General features: G+C 39.1%; 1 protein-coding gene across 1 annotated transcript in view; it reads right to left on the bottom strand.

Annotated features, from left to right (window-relative positions):
• The window catches only part of nhe3b (putative sodium hydrogen exchanger 3b), a 70,184-nt gene extending 58,529 nt beyond the window's left edge, over nucleotides 1-11,655 (bottom strand). Inside the window, 3 exon segments of the mRNA NM_001160482.1 lie at nucleotides 1,428-1,588; nucleotides 1,881-2,183; nucleotides 11,323-11,655. Of these exon segments, the coding sequence (NP_001153954.1) occupies nucleotides 1,428-1,588; nucleotides 1,881-2,183; nucleotides 11,323-11,524 (666 nt within the window). The 5' untranslated portion in view covers nucleotides 11,525-11,655.
• Between the last annotated feature and the right edge of the window lie 2,430 nt (nucleotides 11,656-14,085).

The following is a 14,085-nucleotide window of genomic DNA, read 5'->3' as shown; positions in this document are numbered from 1 at the left end:
TCACATGGAATAGCCTTCATTTCTCCGAACAAGAATAGACTGACGAGTTTCAGAAGAAAGGTCTTTGTTTCTGGCCATTTTGAGCCTGTAATCGAACCCACAAATGCTGATGCTCCAGATACTCTAAAGAAGGCCAGTTTTATTGCTTCTTTAATCAGGACTACAGTTTTCAGCTGTGCTAACATAATTACAAAACGGTTTTCTAATGATCAATTAGCCTTTTAAAATGATAAACTTGGATTAGCTAGACAAAATGTGCCATTGGAACGCAGGAGTGATGGTTGCTGAAAATGGGCCTCTGTACGCCGGGCCTCCAGCTACAACACTCATTTACAACATTAACAATGTCTACACTGTATTTCTGATTAATTTTATGTTATTTTAATGGACAAGGACATTTCTAAGTGACCCCAAACTTTTGAACGGTAGTGTATATTTAATCAATTTTGAATTCAGGCTGGAACACATTTTTTTTTTAATAAGTCAAGTGGTATGAATACTTTCTGAAGACACTGTAGCATGAAAAGGATGCAGGTCTTTTTTAGAGCTCTTCACAATTGCTATAATAATCTGCACAGAATCTCAAACAGCATTGATTACTTGCACTATTTACTTTGAATGTAATCTCAACTGCAATTAAGGTCATTTGATTGTGTTTCTAGATGAAGCACAGTGATAACACATTAAGTTGTGGTATAAATAAAGACACTTTAACTTTTCTGTGCATTTAAATTGGTTGAAACATATTTAGATGACAACTAAACCAAAAAGAAGACATTGTTTTTCCATTGGTATGTACTTGTGCTTTTAGATGGTTGAAAGAAGTGTTATAACACATTGGGAATTCAACAAACTCCGTCTGCCTTTTTGAGTGGGTGAATAATGGTTGAAATCTCATTGATCAACATCTCAAGCAAATATGACCTAAGTGTCCACATTGAAATGACGTGGTGTGCCCAGTGGGATGACAGGCCCAACTATTGTGCCATAGGTCAGGTTCAAACTGTTACAGCTTGGTCTGCTCTCCATAATGATTTCATTAGCCTGCATGTCAATTTTCTTACATGAAGTATGATCAAATATGGCTGATATCCTGCAATTAAATAGATTTTTCTATGTTTTCTTTTGTATGTTCATGTGATATCTGAGCAACTCGAACATTACAACAAAATCAATGGTCTGAAAAACCTAGCTAAAAATGTTGACATGGGCTAGTTGATTAACTGTAAATAGCTCTCTAAAGTAAGCAATGACTGACAATAAAAAAGTAAAACTGCTGATGCCCTGCCAAATAACGACATTGCAGCTTGAGGCCCACAGTCCGTATTGACACCACCTATTGAGTATGGCTGATATAGGGTAAAGTGTGCAATTTGGGACGCATCCTAATAATGATGAATGAGGATGATCAAATTTGTGAGACTGACCACTGTGACGCCGTCGTTGAGAAGGGACTCCCCAAACACCAGGATGTACAGGACCTCGTTGACATGGACCTCCTCAAACACGGCAATCACAGCCACGGGATCCACAGCAGCAATCAGACTCCCAAACAACAACAACTGCAGGAGACCAGTGTCGATATTACCTACAGAGGCCCAGGGTAAAATATGTTATGATCTCAGACCTTTGATCTACCTTACACTTTAACTCTGAAGACCTCACAAATGCCAGTTTCAGTCATCGTAAAACTATAGAAGAACCTGTCTTTTATGTTGATCTGCTCTATGGTGGTCAGTTCAGACTTTGGTTGGCCTGTCCCAAATGGCACCCTATTCCCTATATAGTGCACTGCTATTGACCAGGGTCTTCTGGTCAAAAGTAGTGCACTAGCATAGGAAATCAGGTGCTATTTGGGACGCATAAGTTGCCTGCCTTACCCATGGCTCCGCCCAACCAGCACCCCCAAAGGGCGAGTCCCAAAGTGGCAGCGTTCCAGCAGGTGCCAATAACAGCGTAAACCAGGATGGCGCCCAAGTTGCCGAAGAACAGCTTGTTGGGCATGGAGTAGCCTGCGTCTAGGACGATCTGGGGCAGCAGGTAGAAGAAGAAGGTGAAGGGCTGCAGCCTGAAGGTCTGCACCTTGTCTGCTCCATAGATGATGCCGCCCAGGACCCAACCGATGCAAATGAGGAGGCCGCTCTCCGGGATCACTCTGGTTAGGCACGGGTTCAGCTGGAATACTGTTGGTGAACAGAGCAAGACAAGGACAAAAGAGACACATTCAGAGATACGCAGAGTGAATGAAAGACAAAAGTTCATAATTTGGTAGATTCAGGTGGCGCCAAGTCAAACAGACCTGAGCCCGGTTTCCCCATAGCGATTGTACTTAGGCTTCCGAATGTTTTAATGATGCATCTTTCCCACAATGGCCGAATATGTAACACGCATTTCCCAAAACATCATGCAGAGAAAACGTTGACTAAGTGCGTCGTGGATTGAAATAAAGGCAGCACTACTCTCGGATCAGCATTCTACTTTCATATTTTACCTAACATTATAATTAATCCACAATACTGACAAGGGATCAGATCCTAGAGAGATATTATCACCTATGGCAACAAATAGTGAGGCGGCTTATTATAATGCTTACCCTATAATAATGCACAAAATCAAGATTTGGCACATTATTGTGCACATGTTAAACATACTGAAATATATTGAAGCAAAAATTACAGACAGTAACATACAAATAGCTCAATTAAACTCAACTGAATGAGCATGAAATTGATTGTAAGGTCATTGAAATAACAGAGATACAGTGTGTAGCCTACACTGTATTTATATTTCTAATACAGTCATCTCGGTTTTCACTTAATCAAATTTGTATTTTTCATTTGTTAGTAACAATGAAAATAAATTGGTAACTTTGTATGTGTAGTCACATTTGTTCTGAAGTTATAGGTGGTCACAGATTAATATCTTGATTTTATGTTTAGCGGAAATCTTCTGAGAATAAAGTGACGCGGAAGGGCGCAAAAGTATCTAACGACAACCTTAGCTGTTCTACGAGTGGTCTGAGGCAGTCATTAAATAACAAGCTTTTTCAAGAGACACTTTAGAAACAATGGTTTGGGGAAACAGCTCAGAGATTTAATGATGCTCCTACGAAGGTTCTAACAATCAACTTGGCCTGAAAATGCTTTTGCGAAACCAGGCCCTGGGCACAGATTCACAAAACACTTCTTACGCAAAAACGTAAGGAGCTTCTTAAAAAAAAAAAGAAGTTCATAAGAAAGTTTAGGTGCAATTCCTCAAACATTTCTTAAGAATTTATGATTTTCTTAAAACTTCTCAAAGTTTTCTTATGATCTTCTTAACTATCTTAAGATGATTGTTGCTATGCAACCGAGTTAGCCTACTAACTAGCATATTTCTTACTGATATTACTGGTCAATTTCTTTTGGTGGGGGATTTCAAACAATCAATACTGATTTTTTTCAATTAAACATGTTCAATTTCTTTCATTAGCTTATTTTCTCACGTCCATGAGAATAAGCTATCTTAAGAACATTAAGAAATCCAATAACTTTATTTTCAAGAATCACATTTTTCTTAACTACTTCCTTAAGATGAAACATGGGAAGAAACTTAAGAACATTTTCAATAACTTTATTGAGGAATAGCAACTTTTTGTAAGTTTCTTCTTAATAAGAATAAAGTTAAGGAAAAAATGGCACTTAGGAAGAAATGTCTTCTTAAGATGGTTTTGTGAATCTGGGCTGTGGTCCCAAAAATGCAGCTCACTGCCTGATAAATCTTTGAAGTAAATTTTTCACAGCCAAGATGCTGGCATCATTTTAGCGTAGTTAGCTAATTAGTCAGGCCTCCTTACACTTTCTTGATCCCTGGAGTTGTATTCATAAAGAATCTTAGAGTAGGAGTGCTGATATACCATATGCTCTGTTGTGGCTTAAAGATCCTACTGCATATCTCATGGACTGGGAGGACCTGATCATAGATCAGCATTCCTACTCTAAGACGTTTTATGATTAGGCCTACAGGCTGCGGCCTCCTTAAAATAATTTTTTCTGTCCCTGGAATATGATTAACCAGCAATGTGCCGTTATAAATGTTCTCATCACTCAGTCTGGATTAGCGGAGAGAGGCAAGTTTTTAAAGTCGGTAATGCTTTTTCAGATTCCATGCCATCACTCCTTCTTTAACTTCGTCCACAGGATCAATTCCTACCAAGCCGGCTGGCTTCTATCTCAAAGTGAACATTTTCACTAACTGAACAGTAACCTCTGGATTTGTCATCCCACCAGAGGACTCAGGGCTATATCTTTTGCTTAGGTGTTTTAAGTGTTGCCTCTGGCAGCCTGAAGCTCAGTTAATAGGGCTAGGCTTCCCGCTAGTGGGACAACTTCCGGTGAAACTGGAGGGCGCGCAATTCAAATAAATAATCATAAATATTATGGATATCTCTAACAGTCCCCCCTGAGTGAGTTTTCTCATGCATGTGATGTCAGAATTAATTCACTAACCCCATTTCTGTCTACAGTTTTTTATGCGAGTAAAATATAAATGCTGACAGATAATTGGTTCCTTCGACATGGTGGGATCTTTTTGTGCTGGTAAAATTAATTATGGTAGAAATGGCGGTGGAAATGCATTTATGTGCAAATATATTGGTAGAAAAACCATCATGTCGAAGTAAACTTGGAGTCACTCGATTATATGGTGTGTGGCCATCCCACTTAGACTCGGGAAACCATGCAATTGATTAGGCTACAGATTAAATAACTTATGATGAACTTCACTGGGTGTTGAAAGTGCACAGTGATCTTGAAGGTCCTTTCAAATAAATATTGAGGGTCTGATTCTGGTCACTTGATGATCGATGCTTGACTGCTTTTTGACAAATAAAGAATATTTAACCATAGCTGCCCTCAAACCAAGGCACGCTGCCTGTTAATTATCTATAGAAAATGGTTCAACTAGTCAATTGTCCATTATTTTGTAACAGTGAGGTAGGTGCGTTCCACCTCCTCATTAATTCACATAGAAAGTAGCCCATTTCACTGTGGCAGAGGAATTCTAGGCTCATGTAAGGAAAGGATTAGCTAGATGAGTCAGACAAACTTCTCTCTTTGATGAAGCCCAAGCACTCTACCATTGTTTCTTCAGGTCAAGTATGCAGACATTTGCGCATCTCCAGTCAAAACAGAACCTGACAGAACCTTTAGCCCCGGCGCATTGCCTTCATTGTTGTTTTCCTTACTAATAATTACCGTGGGCATTTCTATCAAAGTAAGTGCCTTATTATCTTATTATAATAATGTTTCTGTATATCGTGTTATGTCATTTCTACTGTAACACACAGTATTTATGTATGGAGCATAATGCATTCTGTGTATTCCTTTATAACAACGGACACGCAAGGTACTGATTTCATAACCTTCAAGGTGTTATACTCAACTGTGCTTATGTAGTTAAATTTGTATATTAGTTCTGTAAAACAATGCTAATGTTAATGGCGTCAAATAAGTATTAGCTTGTGTTGTATTCTTGAAGCTGTTTAATAAGTTCTCCTCAGAGTCACCAGTGTAAATACTGTGGATACGTTTTGAGGGGCTGTTTCACAGACGTCAGCATAGGGTAAAATGAAGGGATTAATGACCAGCAAAATTTGAGGTAATCTGCAAGGAGAGCCCATATGTAAATCTATATGTAGTCTATATCTGCCTGCAATACTAAATGCTGTGCATTTCCTCCATCATATGCATGGCAAACACACTCCCCACATGTACTGTATCTGTCATGCCCTGACCTTAGAGAGCCGTTTTATTTTTCTATTTGGTTAGGTCAGGGTGTGATTTGGGGTGGGCATTCTATGTTGTCTATTTCTTTGTTTGTGGCTGAGTATGGTTCCCAATCAGAGGCAGCAGTCTATCGTTGTCTCTGATTGGGGATCATACTTAGACAGCCCTTTTTCCCACTTTCTATTGTGGGATCTTGTTTTTGTTAGTTGCTGGTTTAGCGCTACTATACTTTACATGTCGCTTAATAAATTCAAAATGTACACTTACCACGCTGCACCTTGGTCTCATTCCAACGACAGCCATAGCAGTATCTTTATGTACAGTGTCTTCAGAAACTATTCACATCCCTTTACTTTTTCCACATTTTGTGTGTTAAATTTAAAATTGATTATATTGAGATTTTTTTGTCACTGGCCTACACACAATACCCCATAATGCCAAAGTTGAATTATGTTTTTCAAAATGTTTACAAATTAATCACAAATTAAAAGCTAAAATGTCTTGAGTAAATAAGTATTCAACCCCTTTTATTTTGGCAAGCCTAAATACGTTCAGGAGTAAAAATTTGTCAACAAGTCACACTCACTCTGTGTGCAATAATAGTGTTTAACATGATTTTTGAATGACTATCTCTTCTCTGTACCCCAAACATACAACAATTTTAAGGTCTCTCAGTTGAGCAGCGAATTTCAAACACACATTTAACCAGAAAGACGAGGGAGGTTTTCCAATGCCTCGCAAAGAAGAAGCAGACATTGAATATCCCTTTGAGCACGGTGAAGTTATTAATTACACTTTGGGTGGTGTATCAATACACCCAGTCACTACAAAGATACAGGCATCCTTCCTAACTAAGTTGCCGGCGAGGAAGGAAACCACTCTGGGATTTCAACATGAGGCCAATGTTGACTTTAAAACAGTTACAGATTTTAATGGCTGTGATAGGAGAAAACTGAGGATGGAACAACAACATTGTAATTACTCCACAATACTAACCTAATAGACAGAGTGAAAATAAGGAAGCCTGTACAGAATAAATACATTCCAAAACATGTATCCTGTTTGCAATAAGTTATTAAGTAAAACTGCAAAAAATGTGGCAAGAAATGTACTTTATGTCCTGAATACGAACTGTTATGTTTGGTGCAAATCCAACACAACAATCACTGAGTACCACGCTTCATATTTATTTTCAAGCGTGATCGCTGCATCATGTTATGGGTATGCTTGTCATTGGCAATGACTAGGAAGGTTTTATGATGAAAAGAAACCGAATATAGCTAATCACAGGCAAATTCCTAGTGGAAAACATGGTTCAGTCTGGTTTCCAACAGGCACTGGGAGACACATTCACCTTTCAGTAGGACAATAACCTAAAACACAAGGCCAAATATACACTGGAGTTGCTTACCAAGACAACATTGAATGTTCCTGAATGTCCTAGTTACAGTTTTGACTAGGGGTGTACTGATTCGTCATACTCGTACTCATAATCATATCCATTTTATCACACTTGATACTCGTAATCGGATTTACTCGTGATTGTAAAACCCAAAAGCTTTAAATGCCGGTAAAGCCTATACCTCAAGTGTGCGTTACAGCACTATCACTCAAGAGTGCATCTCAGAGCGCATCGTTGTTCTTTCACTCATTCACACACATTGTTAAACGACCTCGACAGGTAAAAATGCACAAAAATAGCCTAATGCATGGCTGGCTACTACTGCCTGCATTTATTCCAGACACAGATTTAGATGAAGGTAGGCTAATTTGTTTGCCCCATATATTGTTTCACATTTGAGAGGAGCAAAACGTTTGTATTACAAAAATAAACAATCTACCCCTATAAAAATGTGGATTAAAAATGAACCATATACATTTGGCATTTTATTTTCTAATGATTTGTCTCTCGGCGAACATGCCTGTGCGCATTCAAATAAATAATAATAGCAAGCAAGCATGGGCTTGGATCACAACATAACACAGACGTTGTCAGCAATGGAATAATTATAATGACAAAGTAGGCCTACTAAACAATACCAAGTAGACAGACAAAAACAACCATATGGCCTCAGCAAAGTCGACAAGAAACAAGTAGATTGAACAACAATGACTAGATACGGATTCTATTTGAGTGAAAGAGAGATGCGTGCTGGCTGCTGAAAATAATGTTTCCCTTGACGGATAATTACAAAAAATACGAGTACTCGGCACACCTCTAGTTTTGACTTAAATCGGCTTGAAAATCTGTGGCAAGACTTGAAAATGGCTGTCTAGCAATGATCAACAACTATATTGACTGAGTTTGAAGATTTTTTTAAAGAATAATGTGCAACTATTGAACAATAGAGGTTTGCAAAGCTCTAAGAGACTTACCCAGAAAGACTCACAGCTTTAATCGCTGACAAAGTTGATTCCAACATGTATTGACTCAGGGAGTTGAATACTTATCTTATCAGGATACAGTATAGTGTATTTTTCATATATACTGTATATATTTATTTTGACATGTTAGACTTTTCTTCCACTTTTTTGTTGTATTTTGTGTAGATAATTGGGAAAAAAAATACAATTTGAATCCCACTTTGTAATAACAAAATGTGTAAAAATTCAAGGGGTGTGAATACTTTGTGAAGGCACTGTACCTATCTATGCACAGTGTATGCACATTTACACAAACACACAAAAAGTGTAATCAATGTCACATCTCAATTGTGTCTGGTGTGTACACTCACATTGATATTGACCACCATGTCACCACAACAAACAAGACCTAAACATGGTAGATGCTCCATTACCTTTAACAGTTAACATTCAAAAGATGACACTCCACAGCTCATATCTGTACATACGCATATACATTAGCACAAATTACATTGTCGCTTTTCTGTCGAAACACATAAATAAGTCCTGCATCAATTAAATGGTCACCTGACGTCCAAATCTGCAAAGAACAATTTTACACTAATACACGGTTAATTTGCTGTGTCATGACAGTGTAAAGTCATTGTCTTAAGCTGACATCAGCTTGGTTTATAAGATCTGTTATGTATTGATTATGACAGTTTAATGTTGGTTCTTATGACTCGGGGTAAAGTAAAGCGTCAGCAAACAAACTCTTAGAGCGTGACTAGAGGGTGGCAATCTATGGTACGATGAAATACTATAAAGATGAGTAGCCTGGGGAAGGGGATGTAAATCAGTGGAGGCTCCTCAGAAGAGGAAGGGGAGGACTGTCCTCCTCAATGAAATTTCATAAAAATAAAAATAGTTAAACAAAGTTATCCTTTATAGATAAAACTATACTAAATATATTAATATTTCATTAAATCATTTATTTAAACACACTATTTTTCAATAAAGGTCTATAGTAACTTCAACAGCACTCTCTTGGGTAGCATTATGGTGAAGCCGGTTGACAACTAGCTTCCATTTTCCTCTGGCTACATTAACTTCAATACAAAACCTAGGAGTCTAGTAGGCCTCACCCCCTTCCATAGACCTACATGGTAACTATGACCACTTCTGGAGGACAACCTCCAACCAATCAAAGCTTTTGCAGTATGAACTGACATGTTGTCCATCCAATCATAAGATTAGGATCAGAGAATGTGTTGTATTGGGGTTGTGCCGCAGAGCATTATGGGGGGTTCTATGTGTTGAGAAGCTTGGTAAGTCCTTGACATTATTGGTTAGAGATTGAGAGTGAAAAGTGATAGTTGAGCATTTTTTAAATATTATTCAATTCAAATTAGTTTCTTCAAATTACAGGAGAAAATGGAACCCAGAATAGACATGCTCTCATTAGGAGTGTGTGTGTGTGTGTGTGTGTGTGTGTGTGTGTGTGTGTGTGTGTGTGTGTGTGTGTGTGTGTGTGTGTGTGTGTGTGTGTGTGTGTGTGTGTGTGTGTGTTCTGTTATTCATCTGTGTGATGTGATCAATCGGTTAATGCCAGTTCAGAATGAAAATGATGTATTGTATTTTAACAGCAACAGTTCCAACCTAGACAGATATGTAAGAGTGTTTTTAATGGGGGGAAATAAACATGAATAGATATTTATATGGCTATTTAATTTAATTGTTATTTGTTTTTGTCTATATTGCATTTGTTTAAAGCATAAGGGGAATGAATGTACCGATATTTATGTATAGTTGAATATATTTTCCTAAGCTTGGGTCCCAGGAAAACACAGCATTTCTAATTTGGGTCCCAGGCTGAACATGTTTAAGATCCCCTGCATTAGAGATCTGACATACTGTATGGGATGAAAACGAGACGATTTTTCAGTCTGATCAACTGTAGGCTACTAATAATAGCAGCTGCATACAGCCTATGCACCCTGTCCATCTGCTCAGGTTAAACAAATTGGTAACGTTATGTATTTATAGTCCATTTGTGTGAGGAGAAAATGTGAATGTTATCAAATTTGGTTTATATTCCAACTTGGCTAGGCTGCCTATTCGTTTTCAATTCAAAATAATTAACTGGAATTAATCAACCAACATAATAGTGATGACAGGTCTACAGTTGCATAGGCCTGCATGATGCAAACATGCATTAAGCAAGCTCAGCCCTGTGAGTTTTATTTGCTATCAGTTGTTATCTCTGCGTCTGGATAGAGGAAATTCCCCTCTTAATCTAGTCTAAATATAATTCATATAAACAAGTTTTAAGGTTATTGCAGTTTGACAGGATTTTCATCCCCCCAGGGCCAGGAGTTTTTTTCAGGAGTTTTTTTAAACCATGTCACCTGATTAGGAAAAACAGGTCCCTTCATAGGCTGGGATGGTGCAACCAGTCTGCTTGCAGTTGTCAGTTATTGTCAGGTATGTGGATGATCAGGGCTTTATTCAGGAATGTTTTTTTGTATACTTTGATGTGTTGGTTGGGCAAGATTTGCAGTCTGTGTTTGACTTTGTGAATTCTGATTTGTCTGAGTTTCACTTCATGAAGAAACTCATTGCCCAAACCTACGATGGCACAGCTGTAATGGAATGTATCTGCTATTTGTATTTACAGCTAAGTCCCCTCCAGTCAACTATTGTCAACTCTCTCCTGATATGAACTGATGCCACTTCTCATGTGCCTGCTCATCTACTGGCACATTGAATGTTTCCTCTCCAAGCACTGTGAGTACCCATATCAATTTTCTCTCATTACTGTATGTAGAGTCAATCACACACACAAACACAATCACATTATTACACATCAATGATTTTACTTGCTTGGACTAACTCATTCTCAGATCTTTTGTGTAACTGTGTAGTGTATTGTGTTATTGTTTTTTTGTCTTCCCTGTCAAATCCTGTCCTGCCCTCAGTGGAAGAGTTGAGCTCTTCTCCAACACCATCCATCCATGATGAGCCTGTCCTGCACTGAAGCCTATGAACACCTCAACCCCTGTCCTGCACTGACGTCAAGCCTCTGAACACCCCAACTCATGCCTCATACCCTCATTTGTCGTCTCCGTGTGTTCCGAGCATATACCGTGAGTCTCCCATCCTCCTTAATTTTTCAAGTCACCAGCTTCCACTGATGTACATGTATGGAACTCACCGAGTTTGCAGAGCCAGCTGACCAGGACCCAGAGTGCCACCAGGTATGGGAAATGAATTTCCTCCCACTTCCAGATAACGATGGGGAGGGTGGTGATAGTATGTTCTGTTCCATTTCCTGTGGCCTCAGATGCCAGGCTGGGCCTACTAATGGCAAGCAGTACCATCACCAGGACGAAAGTGGAGCGCCACAGAGCTGGCATCTTCAAGCTGGATGCTTTTCAAATCTTGAGCTTTGATCAATCTTGGTGTCTGTCTCTCTCCCTCTCTGTCCTCTGTCACTGACTATCTGAATTGTCACTGCTGGCCCTAAGTATGTTTGCTCCTCTCTGTCCTTGATCAGGTTAGAGTACACCTTTTCACTGCAGGTGAAAGCCCCTCCCACTCTTTAGCCAGACAGGCTAGTTGGGCCACTTCTTCGATACCAGGGTGCAGTTCTACCCAACCTTTACCACCCTGTTGTTTTTCATTGGCTCAGGACACCAGAGGCATCATCCCAATAGGGGTCAAACGGGTACGTGCCCCCTCATATTTGTCCTGTTTAAAATATATATATATAATAATAAGAAAAACATATTACATTTTTTTGTTAGTTTTGTTGTTGTTTCTCTGTAATACTACTATCCACCTAGCACTTTTATTAAGTTTTATTTACTATTTGTATTTATTTGTAAGGCAGGAGCTACTCGTCCTGGGGTCCAACCACATTATGGCACTTACATCACACATAAAACAAAAGATAAAACAGTACATAATATAACATTACACCACTACATATATACAATACAAAATGTATAATACCACCATACAACAATATTTAAATGTACGCATGTATAGAGTGCGTGTGCTAGCATGTGTGTGTGTATGCCTGTGTCTGTACCTGTGTGTGTGTGTCTTCACAGTCCCCGCTGTTCCTTAAGGTGTATTTTTATCTGTTTTTAAAATCTGATTCTACTGCTTGCATCAGTTACCTGATGTAGAATAGAGTTCCATGTAGTCATGGCTCTATGTAGTACTGTCCCTCTCCCATAGTCCCATGTGAAGAGACCTCTGGTGGCATGTCTTGTAGGGTATGCATGGGGTGTCTGTGCTGTGTGCTAGTAGTTTAAACAGATGACATGTCAATACTTCTTAAAAACTTCTTACAAAAGTAGTGATGAAGTCAATCTCTCCTCCACTTTGAGCCATGAGAGATTGACATGCAAATTATTAATGTTAGCTCTCCATGTACATTTAAGGGCCAGCCGTGCTGCCCTGTTCTGAGCGAATTGTAATTTTCCTAAGTCCCTCTTTGTGGCACCTGACCACACGACTGAACAGCAGTCCAAGTGTGACAAAACTCGGGCCTGTAGGACATGCCTTGTTGATAGTGATGTTAAGAAGGCAGAGCAGAGCTTTATTATCGACAGACTTCTCCCAATCTTAGCTACTGTTGTATCAACATATTTTGACAATGACAGTTTACAATCCAGGGTTACTCCAAGCAGTTTAGTCACCTCAACTTGCTCAATTTCCACATTATTCATTAAAATGTTTAGGGTTTAGTGAATGATTTGTCCCAAATATAATTATTTTAGTTTTTGAAATATGTAGGACTAACTTATTCTTTGCCACCCACTCTGAAAATAACTGCAACTCAAGTTAAATAAAGGTGAAATAAATTTAAAAAAGTGTTGCAGTCATTTCAGTCGCTGTAGTAGCTGACGTGTATAGTGTTGAGTCATCCGTATAGATAGACACACTGGCTTTACTTAAAGTTAGTGGCATGTCATTAGTAAAGATTAAAAAGTAAGAGGCCTAGACAGCTGTCCTGTGGAATTCCTGATACTACTTGGATTACAGTGCCTTTGGAAAGTATTCAGACCCCTTGACTTTTTCCACATTTTGTTAAATTACTGCCTTATTCTAAAATTGATTAATTTGTTTTGTTTTTCCCCTCATCAATCTAGACACAATACCTCATATTGACAAAGCAAAAACTGGTTTTTAGAAATGTATCTTAATTTATTACAAATTAAAACTGAAATATCACATTTACATAAATATTCAGACCCTTTACTCAGTCATTTTTTGAAGCACCTTTGGCAGCGATTACAGCCTCTAGTCGTCTTCTGTATGACTACAAGCTTGGCACACCTGTATTTGGGGAGTATCTCCCATTCTTCTCAGCAGATCCTCTCAAGCTCTGTCATGTTGGATGGGGAGAGTTGCTGCACAGCTATTTCCAGGTCTCTCCAGAGATGTTCGATCTGGTTCAAGTCTGGGCTCTGACTGGGCCCCTCAAGGACATTCAGAGACTTGTCCGGAAGCCACTCCTGCACTGTCTTGGCTGTGTGCTTAGGGTCGTTGACCTGTTGGAAGGTGAACCTTCGCCCCAGTCTGAGGTCCTGAGCACTCTGGAACAGGTTTTCATCAAGGATCTTTCTATACTTTGCTCCGTTCATCTTTGCCTCGATCCTGAATAGTCTCCCAGTCCCTGATCAAAGGAATGTTTCTGGTCTGTGTCCGGTCCAAGCTTAACATCTCCAAGGAGACGTCGTTGCCAGAGGACGCTGTCTTTGACTTCCACGTCGAGTGACATATGGCTGGGTGGTAAACAGAGAAACAGACGAGCATTTCGCTACACTCGCATTAACATCTGCTAACCATGTGTATGTGACAAATAAATTTGATTTGATTTGGTAGGCTCGAGAACAGGAACATCCATCAAGTCATCCAGGATTATCCTTCTAGCTCCATTCTCTAGGGAAGGGGGAGACCCATT

This window comes from Oncorhynchus mykiss, chromosome 30, assembly GCF_057628025.1.
Source record: "Oncorhynchus mykiss isolate SJ-2025 chromosome 30, ASM5762802v1, whole genome shotgun sequence".
Classification (NCBI taxonomy): domain Eukaryota; kingdom Metazoa; phylum Chordata; class Actinopteri; order Salmoniformes; family Salmonidae; genus Oncorhynchus; species Oncorhynchus mykiss.
Note: the sequence above shows the minus strand (reverse complement) of the source record. Positions and strands in the feature narration are given on the sequence as shown.